Source organism: Trichosurus vulpecula, chromosome 9, assembly GCF_011100635.1.
Source record: "Trichosurus vulpecula isolate mTriVul1 chromosome 9, mTriVul1.pri, whole genome shotgun sequence".
Taxonomy (NCBI): domain Eukaryota; kingdom Metazoa; phylum Chordata; class Mammalia; order Diprotodontia; family Phalangeridae; genus Trichosurus; species Trichosurus vulpecula.
In genome coordinates this window covers 119,056,019-119,081,276 of record NC_050581.1, presented here as the reverse complement: position 1 = coordinate 119,081,276, position 25,258 = coordinate 119,056,019, and the positions used below count along the sequence as shown (strand labels likewise).

Below are 25,258 nucleotides of genomic sequence, written 5' to 3'. Positions count from 1 at the left end.
TCACTTGCAAGATTTGTGGCCACAGGGCCGGAACACAGCAGAGATGGGGTGGGCGTAGCAGATGGGGCATAGGTCCTCCTCGCTGGTGGGCTGGGTGAGGAGAGAAAGGGGAGTTAGGGGGACCTTCGGGGATACATGGTTCTTCCTATTTCCCATGGGGGAAATGATCTTAGCTCTACAGGGACCTCCAAAGCTAAGCACACACATGGGCAGATGTCTTATTTGCACAGAAACCCCAGGCAAGCACGCACACACACACACAAACATGTACACAATGACTTAGGGACACAGGAAGACAGGAACAGGAATGGAGTGCATATACTCACCATCGTGGCGGCAGCCGCCTGCTTGGACTCCTCACTCAGATGGCCCAACATCAGATCCACTTTAGCTAATTCCTCCCGGCTGATGTAATCAGTGTCTGGGGAGAGTGAAGGTAAATCTTATCCTGTTTCTAGCCCTGGTGGTGTCTTAACTTTGGGTTGGGGGTCCTTACCTCCCTAGCACAGGAAAGGGAGAGCCTGCTCTTTTGGAGCCCTGTTTTTGACATCTTGATGCCCCTCCTGTCACCTAGACAGTGCCTGGAACGTGGGGGCAGGATGGTGGCAGAGCTGAACCCCGTACCTATTTTCTCCCAGGCACAGTGATCACAGAGCTGAAAGAATGGCCTGGCGATGGGAATAGTGGTCTCTGGAAAGAGCAGGAGAACTGAACAGCCTCCCAAGGCCTGGACATGTAGACCTTCATTTCTGTAGCCCTTACAATAACCCTATCTTAGGTAGATGAAGGGTTATTATCCCTTTTTGACAGCTGAAGACACAGGTTCTGAAATGGGAACTGATTTGCCTAGGCCCATCCTGTTGGAGCTGGATTCCAAGCCAGGGCTTCTTGTTTGCCACACAGCCTTGCAAAGGGAAATTGTCCTGAGTCCCATACTCACAACTCTGCAGAGAGAAGTGCTTCCTCTCTGGAGGGGGTGGTGTGGCCCCAGAGGCCGTGGGCTCCGGCTGGCCCAGGAGGTACTGAATGGAGCGGAGCTGGAAGCACGGATCCGCTAAGAGCACTTCGGTGGCTCGGTTGGCCCTGGCGGGAGGATAGACACATGGTCAGAGCCCACTCATGATGCAGACACACCAAATCCTAAGAGATCACCATCCTCTCACTGGAGCTGTTGAGATGAAGGGTTGGTTACCCCTGGGAAGAATGAATGGCAGCCACTCCCTCCCACAGTGTAGCCATCCATCCCTGGAGCGGGAGCCAGCAGGGCCATTATGAGGACTCAAGGCTGACCAGGGATGAACATCCCCATGGGATGAAGATGAGGATCTGCTCTGAGGCAAAGAGCATTTTCATCAGTCCCTTCCTTTGGTGAAGCCAGAAGAAAAATCTGGTGGGGCCAGACAGGAAAAACAGCCAGGAACATTTGAATCTGGTTCAGCACCATGCAGCAGACAGCTCCCAGCACTACTCACCTAGGGAGCTGAGGTTGCCTTTCCTTCCCTCCCCATCTGACACACAAGACTAATCGGAGGGTTTTGAGTTAGAAGGGGCTTTAGAGAGCATCTGATCCAATAGCCACATTTTAAATGGTAGAAAGCCAGACCCAGAGAAAGGAAAGGACTTGGCCAGGGTCACAACAATATTAGCCCTGGAACCCTGTGACTCCAGATCCAATGCTCTTTCTATACCGCGCTGGCTGGTTAGAAGGTAGTGCTAATCTGATCTGTCCACCCAACTCATGGTGCCCTTCCAGGGATTAAAAGATTGGTGGTTTGTTTTTGCCTTTAAGTTTCTGGGAGTCTTCCTCGAGGGCTGAAAGCTGATCACTAAGTCCCATTCATGGCAGAGAGTCCCTAGGACAGCACCAAGGTCAGCTGCTGCTCACATGCCAGCATCAGCTGTCCCTCTCAGACCCTCCTTCCAGCTCTGTCTCACTCTCTCCTTCCCACTCAGTCACTCTGTGCTTTCCTGACACACAACCCATCTGCCATGTAGTCTTCCTCCTTGCTCAAGTCTTTCCTTCCCTTGGGAAGGCCTGTACTACTTAGGGAAAGAATGTGACTTCCCACTTCCATACCTGGACCCAGAAACCCATTCTATGGCAAAACAGAGGGCAGTTCAGCACAGCTGAAACAGAAGGAAAACAGGCCTTTGTTACCCAGTACTTCTGAGGCTTGCTAGGAGGGAGACTAAGCTCCTTAAGGGCAGGGGGCTGCCTTTTGCCTCTTTTTGTATCCCGGGCACTTAGCACAGTGCCTGGCACAAATTAGGAGGTGGTGGCAGGGATAGACCTCTTTCAAAGGATAAAAACAATAGAGAGGTGCCCTGAGCAGACCAAACATGGAATATTGTTTTTAGTTCTGCAAGTTACATTACAGGAAGGATATTTGCAAGCTGAAATGTACCAGGACAGTGAGGAGGCTGTGCACCTGAAGGGATGAGAGAGGGTCAGCCTGGGAACAAGAAGCCTTGGGGGCCAGGGCTGGGGGAGGAGGTCAGAAAGACGCAAGCACCTACAGGTGTGGGAAAGGTGGAAGGTCAGCAGGCTTAGAGGCCTGCTTTGCCCCTGTGGGCAGATCCAGGGGCAGTGCAGCACAGAGAGGCAGATTTTGTCTTGACATACAAACTTCCCAAGATGCAATGGGCTGGCTTGAGAGGTAAGGAGTTCTCATTAGTGGAGAGCTTTAGACAGAAATGGGATTATTACTATAGAAGGGATTTTTATTCAGGTATAGGCTGTACCTGCATTAGCTGAGAGGTCCTTTCTAATTCTAAGAATTTATGCAGATGAGCAGCTACTCCCATAGTACCAGGAAGTTGGACCCTGGGGTCCTAACGCCAAGGGTCCTCTTCCAGCCCAACTTTCATAAGCCCTTCATTCTCTACCTCTGGGCTAAATAAGGCCTCATTCCCAAACAGACCCTGAATCCTTCCAATCTGGGCTAGCAATTTCTCCAAGATTCAGTAGACACAGCTGAATGGGGGTGAGGGGGGCAGGAACCTGGGGGTCAGCAGGACACGCTCAGCTGCCCAATAATATATCGGGACATACCTTTTGATTCCAAATACCTTCCTGACCTCCCCAGGTAAGTGTTCCTGGGATATACCTACCTCAGTCTATATAGTGTGTGCTCCATTACCCTCACTGTCATGCTGAATTACACATGGAATGAAGCCAGGTCTTGGAGGAGAGGTGGAGAAAAAGGAGAGAGGTGGCCTGAAGGGAGGCTGACAGCTCTAAGCACATGGAGTCCCTGAAGGAGGGGGCCCTCCTACAGACTTGAGGGCTTCTGGCATTCAGTGTCTCTGGAAGCTCAACGGCCAGTGGTACCTGGGTTGCAGCCCTTGGCAGCAGTGTTTGTGGGGAGAGGGGGAAGGAGAAGGCAAATCAATACAGCAAAGTCACCAGCAATAAGCTGTGACCTCTAAAATGTCTTCGACTTCTATCAGCTAGACGTGAGCAGCTGGAGGTGGAGGGCACTGACAGAGAGAATTCAGGCTGAGGCCGCCCTGGCTCTAAGATCCCTTGGAAATGGCCCTGAACACCCTAGCCTTACACTATTCCCCATTCTTTTCTTAGGGAAAGACTGACCTCATATCCATCAGAGCAGGGAGAGAGTAAAAGGGAATGGGGGCATCACAATCCTCTTTGAACCCCAGGTAAGGCAAGAGTGAGGTGTTCCCATCACACGCTTCCCAAGGATCAGTGACACCCAATCTCTCTGGCCAGAATCCCCTCCACAGCCTCCCAGATGAGGACACTCCGGGACAGGGGCACCAGTTAATACCACAGAGCACCCCCGGGCACTCCAGCATTTTCAGCCAGCTCTATTAGTTCTTAGGGGCCTAGCTGTCCTCTGACTGTGCAGAACAAGTCTCTTCCACATGACAACGGCCCCTCCCTCCTTCAAGTGCTTGAATCTTCTCTCTAGGCTACCTCCAAGCCCTGTAATTGCTCCTTCGGACTGATAGCCTGGTCTAGTGGAAAACATGGTGGATTTGGACTTAGAAGACCTGGTGTAAGATCTCAGGTCCACAACTTACTGGCCATCTGGCTTGACCAAGTCATCGCCCCTCAAAGCTGCACTCCCCTCCTTTATTTTCCTAAACACAGACAATAATACTCCAACCACCAGGGACCATTCTGCGGCAGATCAAATGAAATCATGTACATAAAGCAATTTCTAAACCCTAATTAAATATTATGGAAATGTTCATAATTATCACCATCCTGGTTGCCCTCCAGGCACACTCTGCTAGTGTGGTGCCCAGAAATGGACACGACTCTCTAACATGTGCTTTGACCCTTTCTTTCTTTTCCCTCTACTATCTCTCTTCCACAAAAAGCAGTCAAAGACAAAACACTGTCCTAGGAAAGGAGGATGGTGGGCTCAGTGTCAGGGAGTCATGTGGGTGCATGCTGTCCTCTGGCGGTCAGCCGGAAATTGCAAGCCATTCATTAATTCCCTGGGCATCCTCCTCCTCTTCTTCTTCCTTTCCCTCCCCTCCCCTCTCAAGGACCAATCAGAGGGCTGGTAGCCCCACCCCCTCACCCTACCCAGCTCCCAGCTGGGCCACCAGTGTAAATACCAACAGACTGAGCAAGCCAGAGACAGCCAGAGAAAGCAAGGAGCAGCAACTAAGACGGCTGAGAACTAAGTCCGGGCGTGGGAGCAAGGATCACACCCTGCACCCAACAGCCGGGGCTGGTCCTACCTGAAGAGGGGGCAGCTGGCCAGGAGGTGAGGCCAAGGGGCTGGCTGGACCAGACGGTCGAGCTGGCACGATGCTGGGGGACGGGGTGGGGGCCATTCCCTTGTGTGAAGGCTGAGCTCAGCAGCTCCTGGCTGGGGATGGGATGGCACTGTCCAGTGCTGGGCACACTCGGCTGAGGGAGCAGCTGGTGTCCCTTTGGTGCCTGGGTTTGCCCCCAAGCGATTGCCCTCTTCCTGGCTTTTCTGGGTCTGACAAGCACATCTAGCTTGCTAGTCCCTTCCTACCTGGGACAGGGAATTTTGTTCCCAACTTGTGGAAGCCTGCGCCTAGAGGACTTGTTTCCTTTCCCACTTCGAAGGCTGCCACTAACTCCTGCCAGACAACTCCTGGGGTGGGGGTGGGATCTGCTGTCCTGGGGGTTGGCTGCCACCCATCCCCACCCCACCATGGCATCTCTGATATTGGTCTGTATGCTGTGGCTGTGGCTGGGGAAGCTGCCCCTGCTTGAGACGAGCACCCACAGTGCCCCAGAAAACGTGTCCCACGTCCTCCACCACTGCCCAAAAGTGTGCATCTGTGCATCAGATCTGCTGAGCTGTTCCAACCGACACCTCCATGTTGTGCCTGTACCTCTACCTGTCATGACCACAGTGCTGGACCTTAGCTATAATGTCCTCCCCCACCTCCACCCTGGTTGGCTGGCTGCCTTGCCCCGCCTGCACATCCTTCGCCTGGCCCACAACCAACTGAGGAGTCTGAGCCGGGGCACTTTCCACAACGCTAGTGGACTCCGCCGTCTTGACCTGTCCTCCAATGGCCTACATGTTGTGGGCCACCATGACTTTGAGGGGCTCACAGGGCTAGAGGAGCTGCTGCTCTACAACAACCACATTGGCTTTGTGGACCACAGCGCCTTCCGGGGGCTGGGGAGACTCAGCCGGCTCTACTTGAGCTGCAACCGCCTCACCACATTCTCCTTCCACGACCTGCATGGACTGAGCCCTGGGCAGCTGCGGGTCTTGGACCTCTCCACCAACCGGCTGGCCAGCATCCCCGTGAATGAGGTGGTCACCCTTCCTGCCTTCATCAAGAATGGTCTTTACCTGCACAACAATCCTATCCGCTGCGGCTGTAACCTCTATCATATGCTGCTCCGTTGGAGACAGCGGGGCTTCAGCTCTGTTTGTGACTATCTTGAGGAACATGTCTGCATCGCTTTTGACGTGCCCTCCTCTCGAGTGCGATTTTTCACTCACAGCAAGGTCTTTGAGAACTGTTCCTCACCAGCCCCTGGCCTAGAGCAGTCAGACGTCCACCTGGAGGTGCAAGTGGGCCAGCCCCTGCTCATCCACTGCGATGCAAGTGCTCCGGCTGCCCGATACGCATGGGTCTCCCCAAGCAATGAGCTCCTTGTGTTCCCAGGCAACAAAGACAATACCATCCGGGTGATGAGTAATGGCAGCCTGTCCATCAAAGAGGCCCAGCCCAGCCATACTGGTGTCTTCGTGTGCCTGGCAGCCGGGAGTCGTCTTCACCATAACCAAACACATGAATACAACGTAACTGTCCGCTATCCGCCGCATGAGTCTGAACCCTTCAACACGGGCCTCACCACACTGTTGGGCTGTGTGGTCAGCCTGATCCTGGTCTTGCTCTATCTTTTCCTCACACCCTGCTCCTGCTGTTGCCGCTGCTGCCGTCCTGTGCCCCTTGTTCCACCCCAGGAGTGCAGCGCCCAGTCCTCCATCCTCAGCTCCACCCCACCTGCCGCTGACGGACCTGGTCGCAAAGCCAGCACCCACAAACATGTCGTCTTCCTGGAGCCAGTCAAAGAAGGCCAGAATGGCAGGGTTAAACTGGCCGTCAGTGAGGACTTTGACCTTAGGAACCCTAAAATCCTGCAGGTCAAGTCAGACTCGGAATCCATCAGCTCCATGTTCTCTGACACACCTATCATGTCATAGTGATGACAGGGCAGTCAGGGTTGGGGGGAGGCCTGGGGCAGTGGAGGTCCTCCAGATGGATGGACCATGCCTGGCCTTGGGGGGTAGAGGAGCACCATATACGTCCAGAGTCCCGGGTTTTCCTCTTTGTAGATCAATACCTGTGCTGCTCCATCTGTCAGCCTCGCCTGCATCCCATCCCCTCCTATCCATTAAACACAACTCAAACTTGCCAGAAACAAAGCCATTAGTAGCTGCTGACAATGGACTTAATCTCTCATCGGGACCAGCCCAAAGGGTGGGAGCACAGGGGAAAATGGCCCAGGGTCCTCTCTCTGTCAAAGCAGAAGCACCCCTCAAAGTGGGGAAGGTGTGTTGGCAGGCTTCAGGGAAAAAGCCAGAAGACTTGCTGTTTTCCTGAGCGCATCGCTAGACAGTCTGTACCACTGTGGGGAGGAACTGTCCCGGGGGGCCATTTGGGCTGTTTGAGGGCCAAGCTTCTCTGCAGCTGGAACTCTGCCGAGGGTGGTTTTACGTATCACCTGCCCCCAGCCCAAGCCCTAGGCTGGGTTTCCAAGAGTCTTCTATCCAACACACAGAACAAACAGTCCCTGCCCCCAAACTCTAGAGGCTGGAGCTGAATTTAAGCAGTTCCCCAGCTGCCAGGATGCCTCCAGGCCCCTGAGGTCAGTCCATCCCCTGCATCTACAAAACAAACAAGCAAACAAACCTTCCTGGCTAAAAAGAAATCCCTCCAGCACACCAGGGGCTGGAGCTCAAGTCTGTACAGACTCGGTCTGAGCCCCCCATCCAGGGAGAGAACATCTCTCACAGATCTGGGCTCCCTAGAAGCTTCAGCGCCATGCACCTCCCCTCCAGGAGGGGAATGTTTTCCTCTTAAGAACAGTCTTTATGACTTTTGCAGCATTAATACCTAGGCCAGCTCACACTGCAAGAGACATGGGGCACAGGAGAGGAAGGGCCTCTCAGAAGGAATAGAAATAGCTGAACAAGGGAAGCAATGTGAACATTTCTGGGCCCTGACTGCCCAGGAATTTATCTACCAGGAAAGAATCTGCCTCTAAACTGATCCAAGTAGGGGCATGGTTGGATTCCCTGAGGTCTTCCTCAAAGCTGATTCTGCATTAGACTTCCCCCTGCTCCCCTCAGGACTCCTCCCGGAACAGGAGGGGAGGAGGGTTCAGACTGACAGGGAAGTGGATGAGCCCCTACCCTCCTCAGAACTTGGTATGGTCCTCTGAGATCAACACTCCCCAAGAAGAGCAAATTTGGTCGATGTTGCTGAAGATCCTGGCAGCTGGGTGAGAATCCCTGAGCTAACACTCCCATTGTCACCCTGCTCCACGTCTCCATGCAGCAGTCCTTGGTAGTTCTGCAATTATTAAATAAAGGCCCCAAGGACAGTCATCCATGTAGCCTCTTCATTCGCCACAAAGTCAACTTGAATTAAAAAGGCCTATTTTTCTAAATTTCTAGTCTGAACATCTTTCCTCCCATCATCTTTGGGGGGCTAATTGAGGGCCCCCCTTTCCTCCTGCCTGTATTTACCTGGTTCAGGGCCCAAGTATCTACTGTCTGAGACAGCAAATCTAGACGTGGGTGTTGGTGCCACTGAGAATTCACAGGCTGCTGTGCCATCCCCAGAGCATCAGCTGAAGGGCACTCTCTTGCCACTTTTGAGTGTTCTGATCACTCCTCACTAAGAGAGCTCTGCCTGATATGGATTTGACTCATTCTGAAACATTCTTGTAGAAAAGCACTTTATACTTGAGTCCACATATCAAAGGGAAAGTTATAGTCCGTGTTCTGGCCAGAGCCATTCATTTCCTTCCTCCTTGCCCCTGGGGTTCAGTCACAGCCCCTGAAAAGTTCATGAGGTCAAATCCCTGCCTTGAGCATTGCTAGGACAGGTTTAGACGCATAGGCAGATGCCCTCCTTCTCCTCCTGGTTCTGGAATCTGCCACTTTTATTACCCTAGGCAAATCCACTGAATGGCCCTGGGCAAGTAATTTATTTTCTCTGGACCTTAATTTGTAATGTGGGGAGATTATGCCCTGTTCCTCAGTATAAAATATGAGAAGTTTAGCAGGAGTCTTGGGAGTGGGAAGGGGCCAGGTAAATTCATGAGATTGCTACAGACTTTCTAAGGACTTAAAATCTACTTTCTTAGGGTTAGCCAGGAGATATTGTGCCCACTGCCAAAGGCTGGGCCTTCTTGTGGTCTGCTACTTATCACCTGCATGACCTGGGATAACTCACATCCCCTTTCTGAGCTGATTTTAGCATTTGTTAAAAAAAAAGGTGGGGGTGGTTGGACTTGAAGGTTATTTCCTGTTTTTATAGCTCTGGTCAGACAGGTGGGCCAACCCCTTGGCCTCCAATGCCTCTGAGCAGGACTGAGGTGGAACAAAATCCCTCTCCCCCAATGGATCTGGAGTCTGAAAATCTGGGTTCCAACACTAGCTCTCCTATTTCATTATCTGTGTGACCACGAGCAGCTCTTCTCCCCTTTCTGGGCTTCAGGCCATCTACAAAATAAGTGGTTGCACTACACGCTCTCAGAGGTCTCTTCCAGCTCTAAATCTGATGGTCAGATGACTTCAGCACAATTTGCTGCTGCTGTTCAAGTCCTTTTCAGTTGTGCCTAACTCCCTATGGCCTGCTGGGATCTTCTTGGCAGAGACACTGGAGTGGTTTGCCATTTCCTTCTTCAGATCATTTTATAGATGAGGAAATTGAGGAGAGCAGGGTTAAGTGACTTGCCCAGGGTCACGCAGTTAGGCCAGACCTGAACTCAAGTCTTTCTGACTCCAGGCCCCACGGTCCATCCTTTAGCATGGAGTTATTCAAGAAAATGTGAGTGGAAAAGTCAGGGAAAGGAAAACAAGACCCAGATGCCTAGAAAGGGATGTGTTTACAGAGCACAGCCTTCTGTTCTTACTATTTCTACAGTCTGGCCACAGAAAAGATTGGTTAGTATGGCCTAAGGGACGGCCTACCCCTGTTCCTACATCTACTGCAGCTGTCACAAGCTCCCTCTTTAATGCCTCCTCCTCCCTTACCCCAGATCCAGGCCTGTCCACTTGAGCTTAATAGGCCACCACTGGAGTAATGATGATACATCTATACATCCATATGTATATATGCATTTATATTTATATGTGTATGTGTATGCATATGTGTGTATATTCTAGATTATTAAACAAAGGGCCATGGGATTCAATGCTGCAAGGAACTTTAAATGTCACCTAATCAGAGGATGTTACAGATATGGAAAATTAGGCACAGGAAAGAGAAGTGACTTAGTCAAAATCACACGGATGGTAAGAATAGTGCTAAGCCTGGAAGCCAGGTCCCCTGGCCTCCAGAAGCAGCGAGCACCCTCTCTAGAACCTCTAAAGCACGTCTCCCAGAGAACTTGTCCTCCCCCTCCCCCCATCCCACCAAGGCCTTTCTGTCCATCTCTAAGTGATTTCCTATCCAAACACCAGGGATGGACACCACTGTCTTCCACATTGCTGGCATCCTCTCAGATAAGTTCAGAAAGCCCCTGGAATTGGTTCCTGACACACATAGGGAAGAAATCCTTCTCGGTAATTCTGCCTCGGAGTTTTCCCTCCCTCCCCCTAGTTATGCTAAACCACGTCCATGGGAGCTGGTCTCTGGCGCCTGAACGCTCCCAGCTGGAGCGGTCTGGGTGTCACCTCCCTCAGACAGCAGCTCTTCTGTGTCTCTCCTAAGACTCCAGGGTGGAGGCTGGAACCCCAAAGAGCAGGAGACACTCAGGTGGGAGGGAGGCTGCCAGACAGGCTACAGAAACCAGTCAGCAGGCACTGTGATCACCCTCCCTCCTGATGGTGAAGGAAGAAAGAGAGCCACGGGTACCCAGCAGGTAGAGCCCCAGATGCCTATTGTAAGACCTGAGGCAAGGTGTTTATCTCCCCTGGACATCAGTTTTCCTATCTATGAAGTGGGGAAGATTATTCCCTTGTGGGATAGTGGAAACCTTTGGGAGAGAAGAAGGGGATAGGTAAATCCACGGCATTGCTACAGATAGAGATCAAACCTGACTCCTGGGGTTCCGCCAGAAGACACGGTGCTCACCGCCAAAGGCCAGGTCCCAGTAAGGGGAGTCTGGTGGAAGACTGTTCAGCACCAAGGGAAATTTTAAGGAACAAAGATGGGAAACATTTTAAAAAGGAAAAACCCCAAGTCTGGCTGCTCCTGTACCTGCCTACCTTCCTTCTCTCTGGCAACTGTCCAGACTAAGGAGGAACTGACCCATCCATGACAGCCACAGTTTAAGGGAGATAGTATAGGGAAGGGAAAATGTTACTGAAACAGAAGAGCACAGAATGCATTCCAAAGCGAAAGACGGAGTTTTCAGGTTCTCTCTGCCAACTCACAGGAACGCAGCACTTAAAGCAGAAAGGAGCCTGCTGTAGGAGGCCGAGTAACTTGGCCAACATTATAATGGTTTTCAGTCATTTTTTCAGTTGTGTCTGACTCTTTGTGACCTCATTTGGGATTTTCTTGGCAAAGATATTGGAGTGGTTTGCCATTTCCTTCTCTAGCTCATTTTACAGATGAGGAAACTGAGGCAAACAGGGCTAAGTGACTTGGCCAGAGTCACATAGTTCAGAAGTGTCTGAAGCCAGATTTGAACTCATAAAGATGAGTCTTCCAGACTCCAGGCCTCATACTCTAACCACTGTGCCACCTAGCCAGTATTTGAACCCAAGTCTTCTGGCTCCAAATCCAGAAGTTCTCCATTATCCCAAAGTGCCTTAGACTGATATAGACAACTAAGAGCTGGCAGGGTTACAGGAATGTGTTTTGTGACCAGGAGCAGAGACAGCAAAGTTGGATTTAAAGAGGTGAGAAACAGAAGTCCCTCAGCCCTCCACACTTTCACACCTCCTGGAGAGTGAGCAAAGGAAATTGTATCTACTCTTAGTTTAAGGGGAGGTGGGTCTCTAGTACTAGAGAAGGAAACGGCAAACCACTCCAGTATCTTTGCCAAAACAACCTCCAATGGGGTCACGAAGAGTCGGACACCACTGATATGACTGAACAAAGCCTTTAGTACGTGTAAAAGAATGAGCTCTCCCATTGATAGATATCTGGTAGATTTCCAGGCACCAGAAGGGTCCTCACTTATCCAATACTTCCTTTCTCTTGGGAAAAGGAGCCTGGACTCCCTTCCTGCCTGATTCAGGAGAGAGGAAGTGAGTTTTCCAGGCCCCTTCTCTTGCCAGGGGAACATATTGCCTCCCACTTGAAGCTTTTAAATGTCAGGTGTTACACAAATACCAAGCATTATTAATAATTTAAAAACCACTCAACGAAATATGGTCACAACCAGGCATCCTGGTGGGAGTATACTGGACTGAGAGCCAGAAGAGCCAGGTTCTAGCTCAATATTCTGCATCTAGCAACCAGTGATGGAAAGCACATCATATAACCTCCCTGTGCTTCAGTTCTTCAGTTCTACTAAAGCCTTGCCTATGCTTCCCAACGGATGTGATCAGACAATATATATGGAATACCGTGAGTTCCTTGATAGTTCTAAATGGGTGATTTAAAAAAAAAAACCCACCATAATAGCAGTTTCACCCTACCTTGGGCTGGGCTAGGGACCCATAGGAACTCAGGCTAATGCCTCCCACCTTTGGGGAGGTCAGGTCAGAGATTCTAAGCCCCTGGGATGATACTTCAAACCACACTGCTAAAGGACACAGGGTCAATGCCAGGTCTCGTGCCTTCAAGGTCCCCTAGGTCTCTGCAGCGGAATAGAGTAGCCTTCCTGGCCCACTCCCTGGCCTGTTCGCTGATAGGCAGAACTCTGAAAATTTAATGAGGGTCCCTTAGGGATGCAGCAGGCTCTCTGCAGCATTGACAGAAAACCCTGCGGCTGCCCAGATCCAAGGTCTGAGTGCCCCAGGCAACAGATTGAGTGCCAAGAGCAGAGTTGAGAGGATACATAGTAGTGCCAGTGAGGGCTAGGATAGGATTACCCTTCTTTTATAGCGGGGAAAAGTGGAAGTTACTACTTCACTAGCTGGGTAATGTTTGTGAGGTGACGGACACTTCCCTGAAGGTCAGGAGCCAAGTTGTGAATGATTAGTATTTGAGAACAAATAGTGACTGGTCATGGGCAAGTTTAATTGGTTCTTTGGGGTATCAGATTTTCAAGGTGTGCAAATAGACAGAAAGCTGAACCCTGGGAAGGAAGGGCAAGTGCCCCAGGGGAACAGGAGCGCAGAATCCAGGAAACGTTGGCAGCCATGAAGAGACCCATCTCTAGGGCATCGCCAGCTGCAGGGCAAGGCCAGGCTCAGAAATGACTTAGATGGGCAACGGGGGAGCACTCAGCCAAACTGTCCTGGCAGTTAGGGACAGATTAGGGACACTTAGGAGAAGATTCTCAAGCTTCTGAAACTAAAGTCTTTGGCTCTATTTAAAATCCATTCTGAAAATTTTTGGGAACTAAGGAAAAGAAAGGGCTTATCTTCACCCAAGTTAAGAAATCTGGGGGCCTTGAAGAGCCTAGGGGCCATTCTACAGAGGAAGAAACTAAGACTCCAGGTCACATAGCTTTTAAGTTGAAGAGTTGGGACTCAACAGCAACTCTCAACTCCCAGTGCTGCGCTCTTTCTGCCATAAAGTAGCATCTGGGATTAAGTGTGAGTCCTGTCACCCTTCCTATAACCTGGATGGTGTCTAAGTATCTTCAACTCTAAATCCCATGGCCACTGTACAGGACAATCCTGACTGGCCTGAATCAGCCCCTGATGCAGGTGGGAGCCTGAGATGGCATGGCAGCCATTGCCTCCCAGAGATCAGACATCCACTTACTTGTCTTTCAGTCAGAAGGACTTGCTTTGCCCTGGGAGCTGCCCCGGCCTCCACCTCCTGCTGCCTTTCAAGGGCATCTCTATTTATGCTTTGTTATTTGGCAGCGCTTCTGACACAAAGCCCCCCATCTCCTCTTCCCCCCTTCAGTGGGAGTCACTAACACCTCTGCACTCAGATTCACTGAAGGTCACATATCTCCTCAAAATGTCTTGGCCTAAGGCCTAAATATCTGTTCCCAGGGATCTGATCACTGGACCCAGAATAAGGCAGGTATCCACAAATGTTTGTTGAGTGAATGAGTGAAAGAATACACAAACACATGAATGCCCCGTCTACAATAAAACCACAGTCTGGGAAGCCATCCAGGCACTTTCAGCAGAAAGGGAAAGCACACCTATGCCACTGAGATATGGGACCATGGCAAGATTTCTTACTTAGCCTTAATCACTGAATGGGCGTTGCCTCAGTCCAACTGAGACCCCGGTAAAGACCTTAGCTTAAAAAGGCCACTACATCTGGGGCCATCTCCAGTCCTCCTGATCTACATCTGGCCACTGGACCCAGATGGCTCTGGAGAAGAAAGTGAGGCTGGCGACCTTGCACAGCCCTCCCTCACTCAAATCCAATTCACTTCTATGCCACAGCATCACCTCCCTGAGGTCACGATCCTTTTCAAGAACAAAGGACAAACAACAGTGGGACTGCAGGAAGAAGAGCCAGGAAGGACCTTTGAGATAACTGAGAAAACAGGCCCACAGAGGAAGGAATGACTTGCCCAAGGTCACACGGTGAGCCTGTGCCAGTTCTCTGACTCCAAATCCAATGCCCTGAGCAGATGAAAAATACTCTGACACCCTCATGCCCCCAATACACACATGCACATCTGCATGCATACACACAAACACACATGCATATGCATATGCCCACAGGTGTGCAGCCTCCTCCACACCTGGGGAATCCCTGGGTCATCAGCAACACAGAACAAAGGCACAGCTGGAACAAGTAAGCTGCAATCATGAGGCCCAGCCAGGCTGCAGACCTTGTCATCTCTGGACTGATGCTGGCGAATGCCAGCTGTGACCCTGGGACAGCAACTCAAGTGGCACATCTCTTGTGGAGGGAGAGGATGCCAAAGCTGTGGCAGTCACAGGAATCTCAGAATTCAGGGCTGGGACCGGTCTTGGGCATCATCTAGTCCAACCCTGTCATCTTACGCACAGGAAGACTGAAACCCAAAGGGGGTGAAATGTCCTAATGGCCAAAGGCACACTGCTAGTTACATGAAAAAGCCAGAAGGCCAGAAGTCTTTTGACTCCAAATTGAGGGCTCTTGACTCATAACAAATAAATAAATAAATAACAGCTAAGATTTATATAGCACTTTAAGGTTAGCAAAGCCAGTCCCATATATTATCTCATTTGATCCCCACAAAAGTTCTGTGCGGTGGGTGTTATTATCCTCATGTTACAAATGAAAACACTAAGGCTAAAGATTAAGTGACTTTCCCAGGGTCAAAAAGCTAGAAAATGTCTGAGGCAGGATGTGAAACTCCAGGCTTCTGGATCTGCAAGTCTAGCACCTTTTCTAGGTCCTTGTGTGGTTCGGCCCAGCATCCACTGTTCTCCTGCACGGGCCTTTAGAGGGCCAAGGATGAGCTGGTTTGGGATGGGGAGGCACAAGTCTCTCCACACTAGCTCGTTTCTCTGTATCCAACAACATCCCACGTGCTACATGCAAATGAGGGGCCCTTCTGGTTCACAGAGCCCAGTCCACGGACAAAGCAAGAATTGCCCAGCAGTGCCTGTGGTCATTCGGTGTTGCCCATGGAGAGTTGCAAACAAACACTGGGAGAGCTTCCCAGGAATGGGAAGGCAAACTGTGAGTCTGAGCAGAGAGAAAAGGGCTCAGGGGCAGGAGAAAACTCTAGGATTTTGGTGAGGAGGGCGACGGATGGAGGGACAGCCAGATGAACAGTAGTAATGGCTCCCATTTCTATGGCACATTAAGATTTACAAAGCACTCCAATTGCCTACACTCTGGCCACAGTAGCCATCCAGGAGAAAGGGACAGCTGAGGTCCTTTTTAGTCCCACCCTCTTGTTTTATAGGAGAGGGAAGTGAGGCTCACTTAGGAAAAATTAATTCCTCAAGGTCATAAAACTGATAGACAACAAAGCCGCGACTCAAATTCAAAGCATTCTACAACACGGCTAAAGCATCCTCCTCTGACCCTTCCTCCCTAGCAGCGGTTACCACTCAGGTCCCCTTCCCCTCTCCTCTTACCCCTGATATTCCCAACCCCACCCTGGCCAGAACCTTGATAAAGGGGCTCCAGGCACCGAAACAAGACCATGGGTCAGGAAGCAACCACCCAAGGCCCACATCTCCATCGCCTGGGCACCCCTTTAGCCAGAAGCCTTGTACCTTATGATTCTGGAATGACCCTTCCCAGAAAAATAACAGTATTAACTCCCATTTCTATAGTGCTTTAAGGTTAGCAAACTGCTTTCCTCACAACATCCTCATGAAGCACATTATTCTTGTCCTCATTTCACAAACGAGGATACTGAGGCTAAGGAGTGAAGTGACAGTGACGGTATTTCAGACTGGGATCACTGGCCAGCACACCCCGAGGCCAGGCGTCTTTCTGTGACACCATCAGCTGCACATCTCAGAAGCCCTGGACAGAGCCACAAAGAAGGGCCCTTCCTAAGCCCCCAGGCCCTGTGTACTAGCCCTGGTCAGGAGAGGGATGCCCGTGTCACCCTAGCTCCAACACCTCGGCCTCCTCCTCTCCAGGCTCACAGTGAATGATGCCACCTTCCTCATATTCCCAGACCTACTTGAACTTCAAACTCCTTCATACAACTCCTGCTGCCAATTTGAGTGGGACTGCTCCAGGGTGAGGAAGTCCCCCAGAAGGAAGGACTGGGAGGGGCTGCCCCATATGTACAGGCAGGTCTCACCAAAGAGGAGCTAAGTAAACACACCCAGTAGTAGGACAGCAATGCCAGGAGAACAAGAGGCCGCAGTGGTCCAAGGCACCAAATTTGCCAGTGAAATGACTCCATCTATTATCAATTGCTCCCAGTAAGGCAATGAAAAACACCCAAGTGGAAAAAACTTCCTGGCCACTGATTCCAGGTCTTGACCTCACTATACGGCCTGGGCAAGTCCTTGAGCCTTTCTGAGCCTATATGAGAGGGAAGGGAATAAGCATTTACATAACACCTACTACAGGCCAGGGCCTGTGCTAAGTAACTTCATAAATATTATCTCATCTGGACCTCATAACAACCCTGAAAGGTAGGTACTGTTATTATCCCTATTTTAGGAGTTGAAGAAACTGAGGTAACAGGTTGAGAGACTTGCCCAGGGCACAAAGTAAATGTCTGAGTTTGAACTCGGGTCCTCCATCTCCAGGCCCAGAGCCTATCCACTGCAACACCTTGGCTGCCTCTCTAAAAGCCAAAAGCACAGTCATGCTAGACTAGAGCCTTGTGGGAAACCTGGCTCTAGATTACTAGGGAAAGTCAAACAGCTGCTTAATGAGACCACTGATGCTAAGCCAACTTGGAGACTGATGTCCATCTGATCTGTGAGTGGGAGGGACTGGAGTGCAGGGGCCCTTCTAGGGGAGGCTGCCTTACTTCTTTTGACGTCTTGTTGCCCAGAAAGGAGTTGGGGGTAAGACAGGGGGTGGGTGGGGTGGGGAGGCAACCAAGACACAACTCAGGTCCCCTACCACAGTTTGTTACAGTCCCAGATGGACAAACAGATACTGGTCCCAACTACCCCCTTGAAACTAAAACTGTTCCTTCAACTCCTCCCTTCCATTTGGAATCCCCAGACTTCCACTGGTTCAAGGAGAAGAATTATGTGCTTCTGCTTGCCTCAAGAAGCAAATATGAAGGAAAGAGAACACTTAGTATTCTGCAGTCAGACTGTCTGGAGCATTGTTCCTTTGAAATAGGAACACAGGAGCTCTGGGTAGGGCTGCCTGGGGGCTGGAGGAACCCCTAAGGGTCAGTACATTCCTCTGGCCCCAGTGGCTGAAGCAAAACATCACAGATGGCACATCTCATTCACTGGGTCCAGTTGATTCAGCTAAGGGAATGGCATGAAAGGGAGACCCAACTTCCTGCAGTCACAGACCCAGGCTTTAAGCACATCCCACCGAGGGGATGCCCCCATCAATTGGGGAATGGCTGAACAAGTGGTGGTATGTGATTATGATCAATACTATTGTGCCATAAGAAATGATGAGCAGGACGCTCTCAGAAAAACCTGGAAAGACTGATGTGAAGTGAAATGTACGGTGTACAAGATGATTGGCTGTGAATGACTTAGTTATTCTCAGCAATACAACAATCCAAGACAGCTCTGAAGGACTTATCATGAAACATGCTATCCATCCCCAGAGAAAGAACTGATGGAGTCTGAATACAGATTGAGGCAGACTTTTTTTTTTACTTTATTTTTCTTGAGATTTTTTTTTTTGGTCTATGTTTTCTTTCACAAGTGATTAATATGAAATGTTTTGCATGACTATACATGTATAACCTATATTGAATTACTTGCCTTCTCAATGATGGCAGGGGAGGGAGGGAGGAAGGGAGAGAATCTGGAATCTGGAAGTTTTAAAAACAAATGTTAAAAATTGTTTTTATATATAATTGGGGAAAAACAAAATACTAACATAAATTTTTTTTTAAAAGATGTCCCATTGCCCTAATCACTACTTTCATATGAACCATAGAATAACAGTGCTGGAAGAGATCTCTGTAGTCATCTTGTCCAACTCATGCCCGAGAAGAATTCCTGACATGCCCAAATGGTCATCTAGTCTCCATTAAATACCTCCAAGGAGGGCGAGAGCCTCATTTACTGACTCCACTTTTGGATAGCTTTAATGTCAGAGCCACGGCACCCAGAACCAAACAGAAGACTCCATAGGAGGTCTGAGCAGGGCAGAGGAGAGATAGATGACCACCTCCTTCATCCTGGAAGGAGTGCTTCCCTTAATAAAGCCCAAGACAGCACCAGGCTTTCTGACTATCCCACCACACTGCTGACATAGCTGGGAGGTCATGGGATTTGGAGCTGAAAGGGACTTTAAATGTCACCTGATCACAGGATCTTAGATTTAGCACTGGAAGAGTCCTGAGAGGTCATCTGGCCCAAGCACTCATTTATAGATGGTCACAGATAGGGAGCTGACTTGCCCAAAGTCACACAGGCAGTAAGACCAGAGTTGCAGCACTCTCCTTCCCACTGTCTCTGTCCAGCTCCAGTGACCTCTTATTTGGGTGCGGGGACAAGACTGCTGTTTGCCTTGAGGAGCTGTGTTCCCTATTCCTGCTGCCCTCTCAGAAACGTCCACAAAGCCCCTGGAACTGGCTCCTGCAACATGCTGCAGAGAGTTCTGCCCAGGGTCTCCCCCTCTCCTGCCCTGGGATGCTAAAGCAGCCCCCCACCCCCACCCTGTGCTGAAGTCTCTGCTGCCTGAAAGCTGCCGTGGAGCTGGTTCTGAAGAAACTGTGCCAGTCAGCAAATCCTTCTGCATCTCTCCTATGTGAGAGGCCCCGGGTGGAGACTCTTTAAACTTACAGTCTACTAAGCTAGTGCACAGGGCCCCAGGCCTGAAGTCAAGAACACCGGAGTTCAAAGCCAGTCACTTACTTGGCAGTGTGACCCCAGGCAAGGTGGTCCCCTTCAATGTGCCTCAGTTTCCTCATCTGTAAAATGGGGATAAAAGCACCTATCTCCTGGCTGTTGTGAGGATCAACTGAGATAATACTTGCTAAGCACTTAGCACAGTGCCTGGAACATAGGACAAGTGCTTGTTTCCTTCTCTGTTTCCTAAACCCCCCATGCTTTTTTTTTTTTTTTTTCAGAAAACTAACCATACTTCCGCAACTCTCTGTATTTGTGAAGTTGATTTTTTGAACCTAAACCTAAGACTTGACATTTATCCCTTCTGAATTTTATCAAATTTAGTCCAAGGCTCTAGCCTGTCAAGATCCTTTTGGATTTTGACTCTGTCACCCAGTACGTTAGCTCTCTCTCTCCTGCCTTTGTATCATTCAAGCCACTCATAAAAATGTTTATAGCCGAGGGTCTAGCACAAATCCCTAGGACTATGGTCCTCACTGGAGTATTCCTGCTAAGTTGACTGTGAGTCGTAGTTATTCAAACAGTTCCACATTCATATAATTGTATTGCTTTCTAGTCCACTTAGTTCCATATTTTCCATAAAAATACTGAGAGATACAATATTAAATCCTTTGTTAAAAGAGAAGTAAACTCTACTGACAGCATTCCCCTGATTTATCAGTTTAACAGCCTGGCCATAAAAGGAAATAAGGTTAGTCTGGTATGATAAATGCTTCCTGATGTCATGCTAACTCTGCAAACCCTGCTTCCTTTGTTACATTTCCATTATCTCCATCATCATCACATATAGCACTTATCATGTGCTATTAATGATCCATTTAATAATATACTTATGGCACCATTTTTTGAACTTTCCCAGGAATAAAAGTTCATGGGCCTATTTATTTTTCAGATCCTATTCTCTTCCCCTCTTTGAAAATTGAGACGTATGTCCTTCAGTCCTGCAGAAACTCTTGTGTTTTCTGTGATCTTTCACAGATCAATGACAATAGCTTGGAAGTCACATGTTACTGTTTTGCGTACCTGAGAATGTCATTCATCTGGGCCAGGTGACTTGAATGCATTAAGGGCAGCTAGGTGGTCTTTTAATATCTTCTTACTTATCTGGGGTATTTTGTCATTTCCAATACAAAGAATAATTCTCCTTGGCAGGAAAGACAGAAGTGTGATAAGAATTGAGCAGCTGTGAACTCTTTCTGTTTTCAGTTATCGCCATCCCATCTGCCCTGAGCAGGGATCCTGCACCATCTCTCCTGCAGTCCTTTTCATCCCCGCCGAGGGCTAAAAGGTGGTATTTTGCTGAGCTAAGCTTCCCTCCGCAGCCTCAGCTCACTGGTACTGGAGGCTATTTCACAGGACTCCATGATACTGTTCCATTCATCTTGTTACTGGCTTTGGCTTCCATTTTCTGTACATGTCCTTTTTGTTGAGATAAGTGAATTCCCTGCATGTTTACATGGGTTTCCACAAACAACTCTCTCTTCAGGGACAGCTTCCTCCTCAGAATTCTTCTTGATAGTTTCCCATCTCTTCAGGCCTGACTCCCCCATAGAATTTTAGTCTGCGATCCTATCGAGCCTTTCTAGAAACCCTCTAAACTCTGCTTTCTCCAAATCCACCATTCATATGAGACCATTCCCAGCTCTCTTCTCCTTCCAGGCCTGGCCTCTGTGTGCTGTGGTGCCCCCTGGGTTAGTAGACTGCAAGCTAAAAAGTGGAGGAGAAAAGTAAAGGGAGAAGCTACTTCCTCCACTTTCCACCCCCCACAAAGCTCCCCATCATTTCCACCCCAGTTCCTGCCTGTTAGTGAGAATCAGGTCCAGTACAGTTTCTGCACATTTTGAAGGATAAAATTAATCACTAAGGAAAGTATCTGCTTTTGGCAGAGAAAAAGATCAAGCAGATGTCTGGATAACTGAAGTCTCCTAAGGCTGCTTTTGTGCCAGGCTCACGATCTGTTTCTCAAACCCCTCATCTATTTCCTCTTTCTGTCCAAATGGCCTGTGGTACACTGATGACAAAATCACTTCACCCACCTTCCACTGCTCCTCCCCTAAAAGCTTTCCACTATTCTTAACCTTCTCCCACACCCTCCATTCACATGGGTATATTTTCTTAATATACAATGACACCTTCCCTGCCCCTGCTTCTTCTGACTCAGGTGTACCCACCCATCCTGAGACTGTTCCAGTCCACATCTCACTGATACCTAGAAAGTCAAACTGCCTTCATGCATTAGGAGCTCCAGCTCCTCTTGCCTGTTGCCTATATTTCTGGCATCCGTATATAGATATTTGAGGCCATGGGTTTTGCTCAGACCACTTTCTTAAATGTTGTCCCATGGGAACCTCTGGGTGCTTTGCCTGCTTCTCTTCTTCCTTCACTGAAGTTGCTTACTCTGGTGTCTAGCTCAGTGGATAGAGAGAGGCCAAACTACTTCTGCTACTGACACTATCCTAGTTCCAACCCTCATCGCCTCATGATTTCTAGTTTAAAGCCCTTTTGATTAGATCTCCAAGACCCCTGACAAATACATTCTTATCACTATCAGGTACACTCCATCCCTGGTAAGGAATCTGTCATCCCTATGTTTTAAGCTGTGGTCCATCACATTATCAGATACCACCGTCTTAGCTAGCTATTTCCTCCCCAAACCAGTTTTTCTCTTTAATACTCCATATCTTCCAAAGGCAATAGTGAAGACAACACATATGCCCCTGTGGCATTTAGTTTCTTGCTCAAGAATTCAAAATCTTTGGCAATACTTTGTAGGTTCCTTCTGGCAGTATCATTTGTGCCCACGTGAACCACCAAAACTGGGCAGCAGTTCTGTGTTTGGTTGAGACTTAAGAGGTTCTGTTATGTTTTAGACACATGCCCCAGGAAGACCTCTGATAGTTTTTAGCAGGTAGACAATTAGCCATTCCAGTTCCTTTGAGCGGCCAGACAAATCTCCACATGCTCTGTAAAGTCCCCAACTTCTCTGTTTCTTGGTATGTCCTATCAATATCGCTGTCACATCTTGCCAACTGCTCCTATCCCCCCAATATCATCCCTACCTGCCCTGCTCCTCTGACCACTCTAGTTTTATCACACCCCCATCACCTCTGCCTGAATCAGTGGTCCCTTTCTAACTGCCACTCCATGTCTTCTTCAACCCGTCTTTCACACGTTCTCTTAGGAAGCTTTTTAATGCACCACTCTGATCGATTACTTTTCTAATTTAAAAAGAAAACCTTCTCCAGGGGCACCCCACTGCACGTAGAACAGAGTACAGCCTCCTGATCCCAAGGCCTCCAAAATCTGACTCTACACTACTTCTCCACCAGTATCTTTTTTGCCCCATGCCACATACTCTACAGTCAGTTCAACAACATTTGCTAAGCCCCTACCAGAAGGCACTATGGTGTGGTGGACAGAGCATGGGCTCTGTTGTCAGAAGAACTGGGTTCGACTTCAGCCTTGGACCACTGATATTTGGACAGACACTTAGCCTCTCTAGGCCTCAGGTTCCTCATCTACAAAGTGAGGGGGTTGGACAAGATGGCCTCTGAGGCCTCTTTCAGCTTCACGTTTACATTTGTGACCTATATTCTTAGTGCTGTACAGCACGAGTCCTTAGAGATACAAATTCAGAAATGAAACAGCCTCTACAATCAGAAACTCAGTCTTCCACCCGAGAGAGATATATAAATTCAAGGTACTTTGAGAAAGGAGAAAGCATGAACAACAGAGAGAGGCTCTGGGGAGAAGGCAACATCTGAACTGGGTGCTTGAAGATAAAGATTCTAAGAGGAGGAGAGGAAGAGCCCATTCTAGCCATGGAGGAGAGCTTGTGCAGATGCATAGAGGTAGGAGATGGGAGTGAGTCTGAGGAATAACCAGTAGTCTGGTGTGGCTAGAACACAGAGTTTGTGAAGGAGACGGATGTGAGATAAGGCCAAAAGGTAGCTTGGAGCCAGACTGTAGAAGTCCATTTAAATAATGTCAGCCCAAGAATGCTGGATTGTTCACTAAAAGCAAAAGGAAGCCCCTTTTTGAGCAGGGGAGTGACATAATCAATCTTTTGCCTTAGGAAGATTATCTTAGCAGCTCAGCAGAGGACTGATTAGAAAGAGGAAAAACTGGAAGTAGAGAGGCCAATTAGGATGTTGTTTCACTAGTCCTGGGGAAAGGTGATAGAGTCCAACCTGAACTGGGGTGATGTCTGTGTGCATAGGTGGAAGACAGTTTATGGAGGCAAAAGCATGATTTGGAAACTGATTGAATGAGGGAGGTGAGGGAAAGGAAAGAGTTGAAAATGCTTCGGGAACTTAATCATAAATAGTCCTCAGATAAATGCCGTCAAATCCCTTGTTTCCCCATTCTACTGATGCTTAAACCTTGTCTGGATAACTCAACTCCCACCATCTGTAAAGTCTCCTAAAAAGAGTTCAGCTTGATTCTTCACACAAGAAAAACCAAGTGGATGAAGAATATCTATTGTCCAGTCTATGACATGCAGTTAAAAGGATTATAAATTTAAATCTGGAAGGGACTCAGACGTCTCTGAGTCCAGGTACGGAGATAGCTCATAGAACTAATCCATAAGTGCACATATTTTGAACAGATATAGCAAATGGACAATAAAATAAGTAGCGAGTTGAACAAGAAAAGAAGGGTGGATTGCCTTTGGCAAATTGTGTAATGGTTTTAGGAATCCACAGCTTCTACCTGAAATGAAGGCCAATTTTTTAAACATCAATATGGTTCTGGGGATGCTAACCAGTTGCAAGTCACAGAATATCAGTCTCCAAAGAATTAAAACCACAGGTCCCACAAAAGACAAAAGAGAGGCACATTGTGGATGTGAGCATGCTGCAAAATACGACCGATGAAGAATTGTGCTAGATGTCCTCAAAGAAAGGTCTGAATGGAAAAAGAGGTGGGCTGATCAGCTAGCAAAAATGAGGGATCACCAATGAATAGCCTCTGGGCTTCACAGGTGTCTACCCAATACTAGATCTTTGACCCCATAGGGCAAAATCAGGAATAAATGGTGGAAGTCATAAAGACACGAATTTAGCCTTAGTGTCAGGAAAAAAAAATTCCTAACAATGAGAGCTGTATAAAAGAGCTGGTGGGCTCCCTCTCCATGGAGGTATTTGAGCAGAGGCTGGATAACCATTTGTCAGCTACATTATATTAGAGACGCCTTTTGTGCATGAGCTAGACTACATGGCTGCCAAGGCTCCTTCCAGCTTTCAAATTCTGTGGTTCTGTGAGCAACAGGAAAGTCCTCCACATGTAAAGGATTTATAGAGGGCACAGAACAGCTTCATATAGGGTGCAAAGGCACGGAAAAGCAAGTATTTCCCCAATTAGAATATAAAATTCTTGAGATCCCAGCCTTTTTTGTATCTGTTTGTGTATCCCCCAGTGTCTGGCACAGGGAATTATACATAGTAGGGCCTTAATTAATGTTTGTCGAAGCCTTAGGTTATTTCTCTGGATGTCTAGCCTAATCTCCCTCCCCAGAACATAAGAGCTCTCTGATATGAAGGACCTCTACCCATCCTTGTCATGAGTAACTCCCCAAACCATTGGTTTCCAAATGGCCTCACTTTACACACAATAGCTGCCACCCACTCCATCCCCAGTCCCAGCCAGAAGTATTGTCTCTCTGGTGACTTAAAGTTGCCCAAACACAAACTGTCAGACCTAAAATAAATTAAGAGACCTAAGCAGTCAGAGAGCCTGGGGATGGGCATGGAAACAGGTTCAAAGTTCATCTTGGAAGGTAAGAGGCCACAAAGGCTGCTGCTCAATAGAATGAGAAGCAAATCACACAGTATACTCACCCCTCTACATCACTGTCCACTAGGAGACGGACTAGAATGCCAGTCACAGCAACAAGAATTGGATAGTGGTCTACACTCTCCAAACCTGGGGAGGATATCTCAGTTAGTCTTCATCCAAACTCCCCCACCTTGCCTTTCTGCTTCAGGAACAAGCCCCAATCGGCCTAAATGTCAGGGTATGATTTCGGTGGCCTCACGAATATT

General features: G+C 48.8%; 2 protein-coding genes across 3 annotated transcripts in view; one reads left to right on the top strand and one right to left on the bottom strand.

Annotated features, from left to right (window-relative positions):
- RNF123 (ring finger protein 123) overlaps nucleotides 1-25,258 on the bottom strand; it is a 117,773-nt gene that overhangs the window by 487 nt on the left and 92,028 nt on the right. For both annotated transcript variants that reach the window (XM_036737990.1, XM_036737991.1), the window contains exons 35-38: nucleotides 25,055-25,139; nucleotides 941-1,083; nucleotides 327-421; nucleotides 5-90 (exon numbers count right to left, since the gene is read on the bottom strand). In XM_036737990.1, coding sequence (XP_036593885.1) covers nucleotides 5-90; nucleotides 327-421; nucleotides 941-1,083; nucleotides 25,055-25,139 — 409 coding nt within the window. The remainder of the gene's footprint in view (nucleotides 1-4; nucleotides 91-326; nucleotides 422-940; nucleotides 1,084-25,054; nucleotides 25,140-25,258) is intronic.
- Nucleotides 4,601-8,087, top strand: AMIGO3 (adhesion molecule with Ig like domain 3). The gene has a single exon (XM_036737992.1). The coding sequence runs from the start codon at nucleotides 5,163-5,165 to the stop codon at nucleotides 6,678-6,680; it is 1,518 nt and encodes a 505-aa protein (XP_036593887.1). The 5' UTR covers nucleotides 4,601-5,162; the 3' UTR covers nucleotides 6,681-8,087.

Excerpts from the sequence above, each read along its gene's own strand:
- AMIGO3 (XM_036737992.1), top strand. The coding sequence starts at position 5,163 with ATGGCATCTCTGATATTGGTCTGTATGCTGTGGCTGTGGCTGGGGAAG.